The 16,736-nt window shown below is 40.5% G+C and overlaps 1 protein-coding gene across 2 annotated transcripts in view; it reads left to right on the top strand.

Annotated features, from left to right (window-relative positions):
- The window catches only part of LOC124258341 (galactocerebrosidase-like), a 32,836-nt gene that overhangs the window by 1,308 nt on the left and 14,792 nt on the right, over positions 1-16,736 (top strand). For both annotated transcript variants that reach the window (XM_046692431.1, XM_046692432.1), the window contains exons 3-13: positions 596-659; positions 1,124-1,212; positions 1,547-1,750; positions 5,693-5,829; positions 9,225-9,342; positions 10,142-10,179; positions 10,536-10,660; positions 11,314-11,453; positions 12,113-12,202; positions 12,812-12,904; positions 13,510-13,651. In XM_046692431.1, coding sequence (XP_046548387.1) covers positions 596-659; positions 1,124-1,212; positions 1,547-1,750; positions 5,693-5,829; positions 9,225-9,342; positions 10,142-10,179; positions 10,536-10,660; positions 11,314-11,453; positions 12,113-12,202; positions 12,812-12,904; positions 13,510-13,651 — 1,240 coding nt within the window. The remainder of the gene's footprint in view (positions 1-595; positions 660-1,123; positions 1,213-1,546; positions 1,751-5,692; positions 5,830-9,224; positions 9,343-10,141; positions 10,180-10,535; positions 10,661-11,313; positions 11,454-12,112; positions 12,203-12,811; positions 12,905-13,509; positions 13,652-16,736) is intronic.

Raw genomic sequence — 16,736 nt, 5'->3', positions numbered from 1 at the left:
TTTCTCGCTGCGAATTACCTGTATCATGAACACTTACTGAACGAGATGAGTTGGAGGGAGCTCTCCCAACTTTGCATTGATGTTGATTGCCAAAATCACACATTCCAAGGCGTGGCTTTCCACAAGGAACTTGCTGCTGCCTTGTTCCTACTCATACGACAGGAAATCACCATGACACAACTCAGGGCCAATAGAGCGATGACAAGAAGCTGCGTGTATGACGTTGTGTGGATGCCCTACCATCATGACCGAGTTTATTCTCAGTGGTACTGGAAAGAAATCTTGTACACTGGAAAAGTCTGCAAATTGTTATGAAAACAACCGAAAACTACTTTAATCACTGTGGCAGGTAGTGAAATACGAGTGGTATCGAAAGTAAAACAGCTTTTTGGCTTGTGGCTGGACAGCAACCTGAAAATGTCATATAAAATTCTTATTTTCGTCGTAGCCTTTTTCAAGAAACATCTGAAGACTCTTCCTTGCAAGACTTAATCTAACTAACCGTATGGTACAATAATTTGTTGCCTGAGGCGTATTTAATATTTCTAGCGCTATCAGTCAAATGGTTTAAAAGGAAATAACTTACTTGTTACAGCCCAACTTCGGAGCCAGTCTGCAAATTCTGAAGGTCGAGATTGGCGGAGATGCACAGAGCACTGGTATAACTCACACTTACATATTTACAGCCAGGGTAGATTAAAGGGACTACGAATTCTCTATCTGATCGATATAGAAATGACAGAAATTGTTTCCAAATGTTGATGATACTTACGTTCTAATTGATAATGTTAGTGCATAGATACTGTGACATCAGTATAGATACTTCTTGTGAACCGATATCTATCCTTGCCTACATTCCACTACCAGAGGGAGTGAGTGAGTTTTGCGCCGTTTTAGCAATATTCCAGCAATATCAGAAATGGGCTTCACACATTGTTCCCGAATCGAACCCGGGTCTTCGGCGTGACAGACGAACGCTTTAACCACAAAACTAACATCACTCCATAATTTGTACATGATAATCTTATTAGAACCGATGTCTATCCTGCCTACTTTACACTACAAGAATTATTTGACATGAGGGACGTAGATGGTGACAATGATGACAATGTTGTAAATCCAGATGGATCCGAGGCGTCCCACATGCACAACAGCTGGGAGGAGAACTACCACAGAGGATATGAGTGGTGGCTTATGAGAGAAGCAAAGAAGGTACCACTAATTACTCAGTAGAGAACCTACTGGAGCATATGAAGTCACGCAGAAAGTTGTAGTACAGGGGCTCCTTTCACGAAGCAACCTTTACTAAGGTTAACCTTAACTCCCATTCTTCAACATTGCACTAAGGTTATCTTAGTGACTTCCGATCACCTTAGTGCTTTGTGAAAGGAAGCCCAGGACCACATCATGGCGCATTTCAGGGATTGTGCTGATCATGTAACAATTCATCATAATTTATAAAAAAGGAAGTTTAATACTTGTTTGATTCTGATGCCTGTCTGAACATCCTCGACATGGTTGCAGTGTAGACCTTCTTGTATTTCAGCGGAACCCGGACATCAAGCTGTATGGTCTGCCGTGGGGATTCCCCGGCTGGATAGCAACCACCCCGCAGGACCCGTATGTAATACCCCAACAGACGGCAACGTACATCCTGAAGTGGGTCCAAGGTGCCAAGACGTACCACAACCTTACCATAGACTTTATTGGCATCTGGAACGAAAATCCGTACAATGACTTATACATCAAAGTAAGTGGAATCACAGGAGTGATGGCTGTGTGGGACTGGTCCTCGTTCCACAAAACGATCGAAGCGTTAAGATGATCATAACTCCCATACTTTAACATAGAGTTACGACTATCGTAGCGCTACGAACGCTTTCAGAAACGGGGCCCAGGAAAGCAGCCCAAACATTGTACTGGTAACAAGAGTGTTCTCACATGTCGCTGTATGCCCATTCTACTGGTAACAAGAGTGTTCTCACATGTCACTATATGCCCATTCTACTGGTAACAAGAGTGTTCTCACATGTCACTGTATGCCCATTCTACAGGTAACAAGAGCGTTTTCACATGTCACTATATGCCCATTCTACTGGTAACAAGAGTGTTCTCACATGTCACTATATGCCCATTCTACTGGTAACAAGAGTGTTCTCACATGTTACTGTATGCCCATTCTACAGGTAACAAGAGCGTTTTCACATGTCACTGTATGCCCATTCTACTGGTAACAAGAGTGTTCTCACATGTCCCTATATGCCCATTCTACTGGTAACAAGAGTGTTTTCACATGTCACTGTATGCCCATTCTACTGGTAACAAGAGTGTTCTCACATGTCACTATATGCCCATTCTACTGGTAACAAGAGTGTTTTCACATGTCACTATATGCCCATTCTACTGGTAACAAAAGTGTACTCACATGTCACTATATGCCCATTCTACTGGTAACAAGAGTGTTCTCACATGTTACTGTATGCCCATTCTACAGGTAACAAGAGCGTTTTCACATGTCACTGTATGCCCATTCTACTGGTAACAAGAGTGTTCTCACATGTCCCTATATGCCCATTCTAGTGGTAACAAGAGTGTTTTCACATGTCACTGTATGCCCATTCTACTGGTAACAAGAGTGTTTTCACATGTCACTGTATGCCCATTCTACTGGTAACAAGAGTGTTTTCACATGTCACTGTATGCCCATTCTACTGGTAACAAAAGTGCACTCACATGTCACTATATGCCCATTCTACTGGTAACAAGAGTGTTCTCACATGTCACTGTATGCCCATTCTTTGTAACAAGAGTGTTCTCACCCATTCTACTGCTGGTAACAAGAGCGTTTTCACATGTCACTGTATGCCCATTCTACTGGTAACAAGAGTGTTCTCACATGTCACTATATGCCCATTCTAGTGGTAACAAGAGTGTTTTCACATGTCACTGTATGCCCAATTTACTGGTAACAAGAGTGTTCTCACATGTCACTATATGCCCATTCTACTGGTAACAAGAGTGTTCTCACATGTCACTATATGCCCATTCTGCTGGTAACAAGAGTGTTCTCACATGTCACTGTATGCCCATTCTTCTGGTTACAAGAGTGTTCTCACCTGTCACTGTATGCCCATTCTACTGGTAGCAAGAGTGTTCTCACCTGTCACTGTATGCCCATTCTGCTGGTAACAAGAGTGTTCTCACATGTCACTGTATGCCCATTCTACTGGTAACAAGAGTGTTCTCACATGTCACTGTATGCCCATTCTACTGGTAACAAGAGTGTTCTCACATGTCACTGTATGCCCATTCTTCTGGTAACAAGAGTGTTCTCACATGTCACTGTATGCCCACTGGTAACAAGAGTGTTCTCACATGTCACTGTATGTTCTGGTATGCCCACAAGAGTGTTCTCACATGTCACTGTATGCCCATTCTACTGGTTACAAGAGTGTTCTCACCTGTCACTGTATGCCCATTCTGCTGGTAGCAAGAGTGTTCTCACATGTCACTGTATGCCCATTCTGCTGGTAACAAGAGTGTTCTCACCTGTCACTGTATGCCCATTCTGCTGGTAACAAGAGTGTTCTCACATGTCACTGTATGCCCATTCTGCTGGTAACAAGAGTGTTCTCACATGTCACTGTATGCCCATTCTGCTGGTAACAGTCACTATATGCCCATTCTGCTGGTAGCAAGAGTGTTCTCACATGTCACTATATGCCCATTCTACTGGTAACAAGAGTGTTCTCACATGTCACTATATGCCCATTCTGCTAGTAGCAAGAGTGTTCTCACCTGTCACTGTATGCCCATTCTGCTGGTAACCTGAGTGTTCTCACATGTCACTGTATGCCCATTCTCCTGGTAACAAGAGTGTTCTCACATGTTACAATATGCCCATTCTGCTAGTAGCAAGAGTGTTCTCACCTGTCACTGTATGCCCATTCTGCTGGTAACATGAGTGTTCTCACATGTCACTATATGCCCATTCTCCTGGTAACAAGAGTGTTCTCACCTGTCACTGTATGCCCATTCTGCTGGTAACAAGAGTGTTCTCACATGTTACTGTATGCCCATTCTGCTAGTAGCAAGAGTGTTCTCACCTGTCACTGTATGCCCATTCTACTGGTAACATGAGTGTTTATATGTCACTATATGCCCATTCTACAGGTAACAAGAGTGTTTTCACATGTCACTGTATGCCCATTCTCCTGGTTACAAGAGTGTTCTCACCTGTCACTGTATGCCCATTCTACTGGTAGCAAGCGTGTTCTCACCTGTCACTGTATGCCCATTCTGCTGGTAACAAGAGTGTTCTCACATGTTACTGTATGCCCATTCTGCTAGTAGCAAGAGTGTTCTCACCTGTCACTGTATGCCCATTCTGCTGGTAACATGAGAGTTTATATGTCACTATATGACAATTCTGCTGGGTATAAGAGTGTCCTCACATGTCACTGTAAGCGCCTATTCTGTTACTTGTAAGAATATCATCTGGAGCAGCTTGAGGACATGGAAACACAGCTGTTAACGCGGAAACCTGCTACCTGTAAGGGGCGTTCCAAAAGTAGTCAGCCTAACTATATTCTCGATGTCCAATGTTAGAAAAGCTTCCATTTTATTTTGAAGGAATCATTAGCAAAGCCATATCCAAAATTTCAAATATGTGGGTAGTGTGGTTAACCAGATATTAGTAATAACAACACATTGGGGTATAATATTTCTTTACAAATTGCATAAAGTGAAAAACGATCATTTTGTACCTCTTGGATAATGGTATGACCTCATATAATATCATGTAAAATATCTTCAGTATAGTATTGGATGACTTCCCGTCATAATCAACATTCAAAGATTTGGATTTCTTGTTTTATATTTAGACGGGACTGTTTTTAAAGTACACCCCCCTTTTAATCTTTCAAATACATTGTGTCCAGATATTCAAGCTGGCACTGTTTACAATATTTTGAGTGTGTGTGTGACCATGCAGTATTTAGTTTGAACCCTTGGCACCATGCATGAATAAGTCCTTATGATTACGTCATCTGAAATGGGTTGGGCAGTGTCTCAAAAACAAGCTCTTTCAGTAAACATCATGGGGGGATTCACTTTAACAAGCGATTGTAGTTTCAAATTGCATTTTTATGCACTTTATTATCTACGTTTGATTCTTGAGGACTTCTGTCTATCTCAAACACACAAAATGTTTCTTGCATATTTTGTTTCCTGAAGTTTGTGATGCTTTTATTGCAAATTGTGCGGGTTTTGGGGTGGGTGGGGTGGGTGGGGTACCAAGATAAAAAGTCAAACAAAACGGGAATCGTGAGGCTGAAATATGGCAAAAGCAATTTGCTTGAGGTTGACTGATAATATGTAGAAAGATAAAGCATAAAAACAGCTGCATTTGTATAATTTTCTAGGCGAGGCCGACTACTTTTGGGACGAACATCTGAAATGAACATATTTTACAGAAAACAAATATTTCTGTATCATATTAATAAAATATTTAAAAAATAGAGATACCCTTTTCCATTTCAGAGACTAAACAAATCTGCAGAGCTATAATTGTCTGGAGTTTCACACCACAAAGATTCTTATAACTCTATGCTTATTATTTGGGAAACAGAGAACCTACTGTATTCCCATACATTGGTCCCTCTTGCTTGTAAGTATGTGTCCTGTCTTGAAGACGCTGAGGAAGACATTGGACAGCAACAACCTGAGCAACGTCAGAATAGTAGCAGCCGACGACTACACAGACCCTTGGGCCATCGCCGATGACATCTTAAAGGACAAGGATCTGTCTGCTTCGATAGATTACATAGGGTTGGTTTGTCCTCATGCATCTATTGTCTGTGTCCATCTATTTTCTATGCCCTCCCCGGAGCATGTTCATAGTCTTGTCAAACTATTGACTTTAATCAGGGTGAATATTGGATTTAAACCCACGATGCTAGGATCCTGGAACGCCTGAAGATCTCAACCCTGCAACACCAATTGAGGTGCCTTAGACGACTGGAGTAGAATTAGAGCTGATAATAAGAAAGGAATCCACTTGCCAATGTGAATGCACGTGGTGTATGTGCAAGCCACATTGCGTGCGCGTGCATGTGCATTTGCGTGTTGATCGCCCTGACGTTTCAAGCGCCGCAAATCGCTGAGTAGAGAGGTATCCACTGGGCTCGACAGAAACCTTTTTATTCATTTTTTACCTTTTTTATTTTTATTTTTTTTTATTCATCTTTGTTTTAGGTACAAAACCCTGAAATCAATTAACATTCAAATATAACCATCCGTTTGTATACAGAGTTTGGCAAGCATATTATAACAATTGACATTGTAGGGAAATGGGTCGGTTGTACGTTAGTATTATTCGAACAATTGGTGACAATCAGACCAAAATCCAACAAATTTGGTAAAACTACAAGAAGAGATGGCATGAGTTCTCTCGTTATTATAAACTTTACTTATTTCATTTCTGATCGTATCGAAACTTGGTGTACAAGTATATATTCGTATTTTAAAAACAGTAAATTTGACAACTGTTATCAAGAGATGAAGGACATCGTTCCTTTTATCAGAGAATCCAAATATGATTTTCTTCTTATCGATATTCAATGTGATATCTGTTTTTGTTCCTATCCAATTGGAAAATTGATTCCATATGTCTTTAGATTTTGGACAGTCGTAAAAGAGATGAATTCCACATTCTGGTGCATTTTTACAAAATGAGCATAACCTACTCTCTACACACCCCATCTTAAACAAAAGTAGGTTTATTGATAAGATTCTATGCACTAAAGAATATTGGAACCATCTAAACTCTGAGTTTGTGTGAGCTCGAAATATAATCTTTTGATAGGATGTCCATTCTTTTTCACTTATATCGGTTTCAAGTTCATCTTCCCATTTCTTTTTATAGCTATACATAGCAGTGTCTGAAATTGGAATAAGTATATCATAATATGTCCTACAGCATTGCCCTGAACAACTTTTGTATTTTTCAATGACGTATAGAAACCCAATGTTAAAAGTGCTTCTTTACAAAAACAGTTTGTTTTTTTATTTATAGGTCTTTGTTTTATAAATGTTTCCCTCTTCAGCAAGATATCTGGTATGTTTTGTGAAACATTATAGGAAAAGATGGCAGTCAATGTAGTGTCTTTTAAACATATTCTTTTAAGCCATGCAATTTTTTTAGCATTGATAGTCTGTTTTATGTCGGGCATTCTTAAACCGCCATCCTGATATTTTTGTTTTATGATATCACGTTTAATCTTATCAGGTTTGTTATACCATACAAAGGAGAAACATAGTTTTCTAGGTCATTAATAATGTCGTTTGATGGATTGGGTAGGGCGGAAAATAAGTGGTTTATTGTTGGCAGAATTAATGATTTCAGGATTGTAATCCTACCGCGGGGTGTAAGGTTTCGAGCTGTCCATATTTGCATTTGTCTTTTTATGTTTTTAAGTTTGTCTTTATAGTTCTTTTCAACCATCTCAGCTATGTTTAGAGAGAATACAATACCGAGAATAGCAAAATCAGCTCGAGACCAGTTAAGTTTCCATTTTTTGCACAAAATATTGGTTGATCCTCGGAGAGATCCTATCCAAATGATTCTTGTTTTGTTTACATTCATTCTCAGACCGGAAAAGGAAGCACAGTCGTCTAATATTTGTAAGGCATTTTGTAGACACTTTTCAGTACCATCTAAGACAAGGGATGTATCATCTGCAAACTGGGAGACTAGATATTCTGTGTTTCCAATTGTTATACCTTTTACCTGTGTATTGTTTCGAATCATTGCAGATAAAATTTCAGCGCATAAAATGAAGATATAAGGCGAAAGGGGATCTCCTTGTCTACAGCCTCTAGTTATGTTAAAGAAGTCAGAACCAAAGCCATTTACTAATACTGATGAACTTATATTACAATATAATGTCTTGATCCATTTTCTTATAGATTCCCCAAAACTTAAAAACGCAAAAACCTCTTCAATGAAGTTCCAGTCTATGGAGTCAAATGCTTTTTCAAAATCGATCAGTAGTAACATTCCAGGAATTTCCGTAGTTTCTGTATAATTTATTATGTCATATATCAGTCTTGTGCATTCTCCAATATACCTATTAGCAAGGAATAATTTTTGATTTTCATTAATAATTGACGTCAATACCCTTTTAATTCTATTTGCTACTGTTGCCGAACCGATCTTGTATGACACTTTAGTAACGATATCGGTCTCCAGTTGTCTTTGTTAGGTATACAAGTAATAAGACCTTGTTTTTGGCTAGTCGATAGTTCACGGCTTTGGTATGCGTAATTTAAAGATCTAAGTAAAAACGGATATATATTATTCCAGAAGAATTTGTAAAACTCAGTTGTGAATCCTGATGGGCCAGGACTTTTCCCATTTTTCATTTTTTAAGCGAGCTTAGGACTTCGTCATACGTTAATTCCCCTTCTAGGCTTTGCTTTTGGTTATCATTAAGTTTTGGAATTGCAGCATCCTTAAAAAGCTCATGTAAGTTAACCTGTTTGGTATCTTTTTTTGTGTATAACTTTTTGTAAAATGTTTTTGTTTCTTTTATTAAATTGTTTTTGCCTGTTACGATTTCTTTATTTTCATTTTCAAGTTTTGTAATTGCTTTATTTAGGAAGTTTTGTTTTTCAAGGGATAGGACGTATTTGCTTGGTGTTTCTCCATGCTCATACCAGTCAACTTTTGATCTCATTATAATACCTTCCGTTTGGTATTTATGAATTTCTTCTAATTCTGCTTTTACCTGCTGAATTCGTGACAGTAAATTTTCTTTAATGTCATCCTTTTCTGAACGGTCAAATTTTATTTCTAAATCATTGATATTGTCAACAAGTTCTTTTTCCCTCTTATTTCTTTTCTTTTTCATTTCTGATGAGTATTTTATTGTGTAACCTCTTATAATTAAGAGTATTGTTTCAAATAGCAATTGGTCAGTAATCATGAAAGTCGTTTCTACATCATAATATTTTGATACTGTTTTGTAGTATCTTTGATTTTTGCCTTCACTTTGTCGACAGAAACCTGTTATTGTGGGCTCGAAACCTGGGTCGTCCGGATGATGTTTCAAGGTTTCTCTGCACTATTCCCATCATCGTGGATTAAAAATAGTAACCGTCTGAAACCTGCACCCGCTCGGGCTTTCAGGTGCCAAGCTTTGACTTGAGTTTTGTCTTACCAGGTCACACTACCCTGGTACTCTGTCTACCTTGGATGCCCTTAGGACCAACAAACAGCTGTGGTCATCTGAAGACTACAGCACCTTCAACAACGACACCGGCGCTGGCTGCTGGGCCAGGGTACGTTTAAAGTTGGCGGTTGTAACAGTGGAATGAGATGAGGTGATAAAACTGCTCGACAGCAGGCAGATGGGAAGAGGGTCTGGTCAACTGGATAGTTTTGGGGACTACTGGATTTTGTAAGCCACCAATGATCACTTCGGATACCTTGCCATAGAACTGTATTGGTTCTATAATGTTCAATATGTTGTTCAGGTCGGAGTCCTTACATGTCACATCATATTGCGCATGGCCCTATCAGTGGTAGATCTCTTCCGCCAAGATGCCCATCACCAAGAGCAGAGCTACATTACAATGACTTCAGCAGGACTATTATGCAAAGAATGTTATAACAAAACCAGCGCACTTCCATGCAGGAATTTGTCTGTTGCGAATTCTATATTGCCACGGCTCGCATTTCGATAAATCTCGACTAACCCTCAGATCAATTCCCGTGTTTCTCGCGATCTGACTTCCACCCCCCTCAATATTCATGAACACTTTACCCACCAAGGAAACTGAGATAACGAAAACTGCAATGGTTAAGGATTGGACTTGAAATATCGTTTATATCGGAAACAATCTGACGGTATTCTTTGGCGCGTCAAACAAAGCGACTGACCGCCATCTTGTTGTTATCACCTTGATCCTGGTTTGAAACTGGCATTCTGATTGGTTCGCTGGACAGTATAGCGTAGCAAAATCACATTGGCTAATGAAAATCAAGGAGATCGCGAGAACCTGGGGTTAAGCGTAAATTTCATGAAATGCGAAATAAAGATGATGTGGTAACTTTGTAGAACTGTATTCCTTGTTTCAGATTCTCAACCAGAACTACGTCAATGGATTGATGACAAGGTAAAACATTATGCCCCATTATATATTGGTAATGACAGGTAGCGGCTGTTGAGAGCAAATTGTGATCATAAACTGGGGGCCATGGCGTATAGGTAAACAAACACTTAGTACCCTCTACTGCAGTTCCACTGAAAACCTTACATTATCCTTAGCGTACTCGCGACTGTGTTTAGAGCAAATTGTCATCATAAACCGTGGTCCAAACCGTAATGCTGAGAGGTGAAACGTATACTTGGTACTCTCTATTGTAGTTCCAATGACAACCTTACACTATCCTTAGCGCACTGTAGCCGTTTTCTTCGATTAGCTCAAACTCCATTTTTGTCATACATCTTCCATGATCTTCATATTTTAAGCACAATCTCCTGGAACCTTATCGCCAGCTACTACGAAGGCTTGCCGTGGTACCGCGCTGGGCTGATGACTGCGGCGGAACCATGGAGCGGCAACTACGTCGTGGAGAGCACTATCTGGATAACTGGTAACTGCCTTCTGTAGAGAACTGTAAATCAATTGTAATTGCAATTGTGTGTGTATGTTGATTGTTCAGATTTAATGTACATAAAAATACAAAGAAGACTGATGGTCGTCCAACAAAGTACTTCTACACGCTTTTGTAATAATCTCTATGCACGACATAGTACATCAGGTAACTTGCTTCTGTAGAGTACTGTTAATCAAACGTACTTAATGCACGACAAATAAACCAATATTATTGATATTGACATGAAACTCATAATGTGAGCCCAAGGAGATTCTCCCAGTAAAAAAACTGAGATGGCATCCGAGATTTGCATTTTTAAAGACAATATTTTATAAACAGTTAAAAACGTTCCAATGAGCTTACGCCCTAGGGTGTTAGTTAGTATGGCACTGTTCAGGTTTAATGTCCATAAAAACTACAAAGAAGATTTATGGTCGTCAAATAAAATTCTTCTACTACACACATGTGTAATAATCTCTATGCACGATATATCTGTACATTGACTGAAACGGCTTCTCTCTCTCTCTCTCTCTCTCTCTCTCTCTCTCTCTCTCTCTCTCTCTCTCTCTCTCTCTCTCTCTCTCTCTCTCTCTCTCTCTCTCTCTCTCTCTCTCTCTCTCTCTCTCTCTCTCTCCATCTCTCAACTTCAGCTCACACCACACAGTTCACGGAGATAGGCTGGTACTACCTTAGCCATGACCACGGTGTCGGCCATTTGCAATCTGGCGGAAGCTACGTCGGTTTCATCAGTCTGGACAAGAAGCACCACGCTATCGTCATTGAGACTATGGTAAACAAACAAAGTACAACAAATAATAGGCTTTCCAGGATCGTGCTTTCGATCTGGAATCGCTCTGATATTTTTGCTACGTTTGTGAGCACCATAACTGTTGTCGCGGTCCTGAAACTGTTGTAATTTTGGGCTTTCATCCCACATACAGCTGACATTTGGTTATAGAACTAGTGTAGGGCCTGAGTATGGGCTTTGAGATGGACTTTTACTTTACCCATTTGGGTACTGAATCAGAATGGGTATCCAGCATCTGGTCATAAGTAATAACCAACGTCGACTTTGTGGACAAGTTCAGATTGCATGTCATTTCCGTAGTACCGCCAGTTACTACAGGCAGTCGCAATATATCTGACAGCAGGAGACAGATATTATAGGAATTGTAGTCGTCATTTGTTGTCCATAAAATACATGCAATGATGACAAACATATTTTAATTGAACCTTAGTGTTAGTCAAGTGCCAGTTTCGGATTTGATTGATTGTTTCTGTTAAGATGAATTAAGATCTTGCAAGACAAATATCAATGTTAACATCATATTAATAAAGATGCAGTTTCACAAATATAAGAATTGAGTAGAGAGCTTTGCATGTTGTGATATCATTGTCTGTTCTTAGATGAATTTATATACTTTGATTATGTTGTAATTTCACTTCTAGAGTCACGACCACTCTGTATGTGTTCGGCCTCCACTGAAACCATACAACGTAACTCCGTCTGAAATCACCTTCAAGCTTGAAGGAAGCTTCGTAAGTATGGCGATGAATATAGGAGCTCCGTTCTCACGCAGTTTAGATGTCTGTAAGACGTTCTCCAACATACACAGAATCGAATTCGGAATAAACTTAAACAAAGACGCAAAACATTAGTTTCTTTCACTGAAACCATGAGCATTGGGTGCACACATTTTTGTGCTGCACAGTTGCCAGACGCGATTCCCTCCTCAGTTGTATATTCTACACATAACGAATGTAAACATTTACTTTTGTTACAATTTTTATTGACGATTTCTTGCGAAATGCATTTCGGTCAGTCATCGCATACATTTATTGCATGCTCCATCAATGGTGTATGTGTAACAGAGGATTCTTTCTCCTGGTAAAATCTTAGGCTGGAATAGTATACCTATTGAATTACTTCCTGCCGAAAACAGTAATCTAGATGATCTATTCCACGCCTTGGTTTTCAAATGGTAAGGGAATCGTACAGCTAGTATATATATAACCACCCCGAAAACATTCACGGGGCAAGTGAATTATCCTTTGTAATTGTCACTGGTTGGTGAGCATATGGTAAAATATGAACTTGATAAACTCTCCTAATATTTGTTAAGACGATTCTCATTTCTCTCTTTCCAGGCGAGCATTACAGAGTTGCAGGTGTGGTACACCAAGCTTGGGTTTGAACCCGGAGTCGATGATGTCATCTTTCAGAAACGTCAACCCCTGAAGGTGCTCTATTGTCGATACCGTTTTCTGGCGTGCGTGCGTGCGTGCGTGTGTGTGTGTGTGTGTGTGTGTGACCAAAGGGGTTAAAGCATTTGTACGTCAAGACCTGGGTTCCTTGTCCCCCTAGAAACCGTTGTGACGTTTTTATCTGTATCGTTGTCCCCCTAGAAACCGTTGTTACGTTTACATCTGTATCGTTGTCCCCCTAGAAACCGTTGTTACGTTTATATCTGTATTGGTCCAGAATACCTTACTACCTTTGCAAACCCGTGAAGGTCCGGGTTAGAATATTGGCCTTCAGTAACCCATGCTTGTCGTAAGAGGCGACAAACGGGATCGGGTGGTCAGGATCGCTGACTTGGTTGACACATGTCATCGGTTCCCATTTGCGCAGATCGATGCTCGTGTTGTTGATCACTGGATTGTCTGGTCCAGACACATTTTTCTCCAATATAATCACATTTCCCTTGAGTAGGATACGCTCACCTTTTGGTTTCACATGTTCATGATATAGACAGCGTCTCGACAGAAGTTTCTTGCGGAAATATTTTTTTATTTCACTTTTATGGTTACATTAACCGTTGCTGCGCTGAGTATTTTTCTCGCAGGTGACCAATGGAGAAGTGACGTTTTCTGTCGGTGTGGATGAAGTTTGGACGTTGACGACCGTGACGACTGGAAACAAGGGCAGCTACCCTCCTCCACCACAGCCCAAGGGGTTCCCTCTCCCGTATCTGGATGAGTTCGATGGTGCGTCACGGATGACACAGGGCAACCATATTACTTAGCGGTCTATGAGCGGTGATGCAACCTAGTGATTAGTCCCGGGTTATTTAGAAGTAGTGATGTACCTCAATGATTACACCCAGGTTATTTAGAAGTAGTGATGTACCTCAATGATTAGCCCCGGGTTATTTAGAAGCAGTGATGTACCTCAATGATTACACCCGGGTTATTTAGAAGCAGTGATGTACCTCAATGATTAGCCCCGGGTTATTTAGAAGCAGTGATGTACCTCAATGATTAGCCCCGGTTATTTAGAAGCAGTGATGTACCTCAATGATTAGCCCCGGTTATTTAGAAGCAGTGATGTACCTCAATGATTAGCCCCGGGTTATTTAGAAGCAGTGATGTACCTCAATGATTACACCCGGGTTATTTAGAAGCAGTGATGTACCTCAATGATTACACCAGGGTTATTTAGAAGTAGAGATGTACCTCATTGATTACACCCGGGTTATTTAGAAGCAGTGATGTACCTCAATGATTAGCCCCGGGTTATTTAGAAGCAGTGATGTACCTCAATGATTACACCCGGGTTATTTAGAAGCAGTGATGTACCTCAATGATTAGCCCCGGGTTATTTAGAAGCAGTGATGTACCTCAATGATTAGCCCCGGGTTATTTAGAAGCAGTGATGTACCTCAATGATTAGCCCCGGGTTATTTAGAAGCAGTGATGTACCTCAATGATTAGCCCGGGTTATTTAGAAGCAGTGATGTACCTCAATGATTACACCGGGTTATTTAGAAGCAGTGATGTACCTCAATGATTAGCCCCGGGTTATTTAGAAGCAGTGATGTACCTCAATGATTACACCCGGGTTATTTAGAAGTAGTGATGTACCTCAATGATTAGCCCCGGGTTATTTAGAAGCAAAGATGTACCTCAATGATTAGCCCCGGGTTATTTAGAAGTAGTGATGTACCTCAATGATTAGCCCCGGGTTATTTAGAAGTAGTGATGTACCTCAATGATTAGCCCCGGGTTATTTAGAAGCAGTGATGTACCTCAATGATTAGCCCCGGGTTATTTAGAAGCAGTGATGTACCTCAATGATTACACCCGGGTTATTTAGAAGCAGTGATGTACCTCAATGATTACACCAGGGTTATTTAGAAGTAGTGATGTACCTCAATGACTAGCCCCGGGTAATTTATAAGCAGTGATGTACTTCAATGATTAGCCCCGGGTTATTTAGAAGTAGTGATGTACCTCAATGATTAGCCCCGGGTTATTTAGAAGTAGTGATGTACCTCAATGATTAGCCCCGGGTTATTTAGAAGTAGTGATGTACCTCAATGATTAGCTCCGGGTTTTTTAGAAGTAGTGATGTACCTCAATGATTAGCCCCGGGTTATTTGGAAGTAGTGATGTACCTCAATGATTAGACCCGGGTTATTTAGAAGTAGTGATGTACCTCAATGATTAGACCCGGGTTATTTAGAAGTAGTGATGTACCTCAATGATTAGCCCCGGGTTATTTAGAAGTAGTGATGTACCTCAATGATTAGCCCCGGGTTATTTGGAAGCAGTGATGTACCTCAATGATTACACCCGGGTTATTTAGAAGCAGTGATGTACCTCAATGATTAGCCCCGGGTTATTTAGAAGCAGTGATGTACCTCAATGATTACACCCGGGTTATTTAGAAGCAGTGATGTACCTCAATGATTAGCCCCGGGTTATTTAGAAGCAGTGATGTACCTCAATGATTAGCCCCGGGTTATTTAGAAGTAGTGATGTACCTCAATGATTAGCCCCGGGTTATTTAGAAGTAGTGATGTACCTCAATGATTAGCTCCGGGTTTTTTAGAAGTAGTGATGTACCTCAATGATTAGCCCCGGGTTATTTGGAAGTAGTGATGTACCTCAATGATTAGACCCGGGTTATTTAGAAGTAGTGATGTACCTCAATGATTAGACCCGGGTTATTTAGAAGTAGTGATGTACCCTCAAATGATTAGCCCCGGGTTATTTAGAAGTAGTGATGTACCTCAATGATTAGCCCCGGGTTATTTGGAAGCAGTGATGTACCCTCAATGATTACACCCGGGTTATTTAGAAGCAGTGATGTACCCTCAATGATTAGCCCCGGTTATTTAGAAGCAGTGATGTACCTCAATGATTACACCCGGGTTATTTAGAAGCAGTGATGTACCTCAATGATTAGCCGCGGGTTATTTAGAAGTAGTGATGTACCTCAATGATTACACCCGGGTTATTTAGAAGCAGTGATGTACCTCAATGATTAGCCCCGGGTTATTTAGAAGCAGTGATGTACCTCAATGATTAGCTCCGGTTTATTTAGAAGTAGTGATGTACCTCAATGATTACACCCGGGTTATTTATAAGCAGTGATGTACCTCAATGATTACACCCGGGTTATTTACTAGCAGTGGTGTACCTCAATGATTAGCCCCGGGTTATTTAGAAGCAGTGATGTACCTCAATGATTACACCCGGGTTATTTAGAAGTAGTGATGTACCTCAATGATTAGCCCCGGGTTATTTACAAGTAGTGATGTACCTCAATGATTAGCCCCGGGTTATTTAGAAGAAGTGATGTACCTCAGTGATTAGCCCCGGGTTATTTAGAAGCAGTGATGTACCTCAATAATTAGCCCCGGGTTATTTAGAAGTGGTGATGTACCTCAATGATTAGCCCCGGGTTATTTAGAAGTAGTGATGTACCTCAATGATTAGCCTCGGGTTATTTGGAAGCAGTGATGTACCTCAATGATTTGAATGCATTTGAAGGATCCTAGTCATTTGATCTCGGATGTTAAGGAACGGTGATGTAGAGTAGTGATAAGACCCGTGTTATATACAGCGTTCATGTAGAGTTGCAACTTGACCTTGGACTTTAAGGGTTGTGATGTTAATGTCTAGGAGCGGTGATGTAATCTAGTGATTAGACTCGGGATGTCTAGGAGCGGTGATGTAATCTATTTATTAGACTCGGGATGTCTAGGAGCGGTGATGTAGCATAGTGATTAGACCCGGGATGTCTAGGAGCGATGATGAAGCGTAGTGATTAGACCCGGGATGTCTA

Source organism: Haliotis rubra, unplaced genomic scaffold (assembly GCF_003918875.1).
Source record: "Haliotis rubra isolate DU_JTF1 unplaced genomic scaffold, ASM391887v1 Scf69, whole genome shotgun sequence".
NCBI classification, from domain to species: domain Eukaryota; kingdom Metazoa; phylum Mollusca; class Gastropoda; order Lepetellida; family Haliotidae; genus Haliotis; species Haliotis rubra.
Note: the sequence above shows the minus strand (reverse complement) of the source record. Positions and strands in the feature narration are given on the sequence as shown.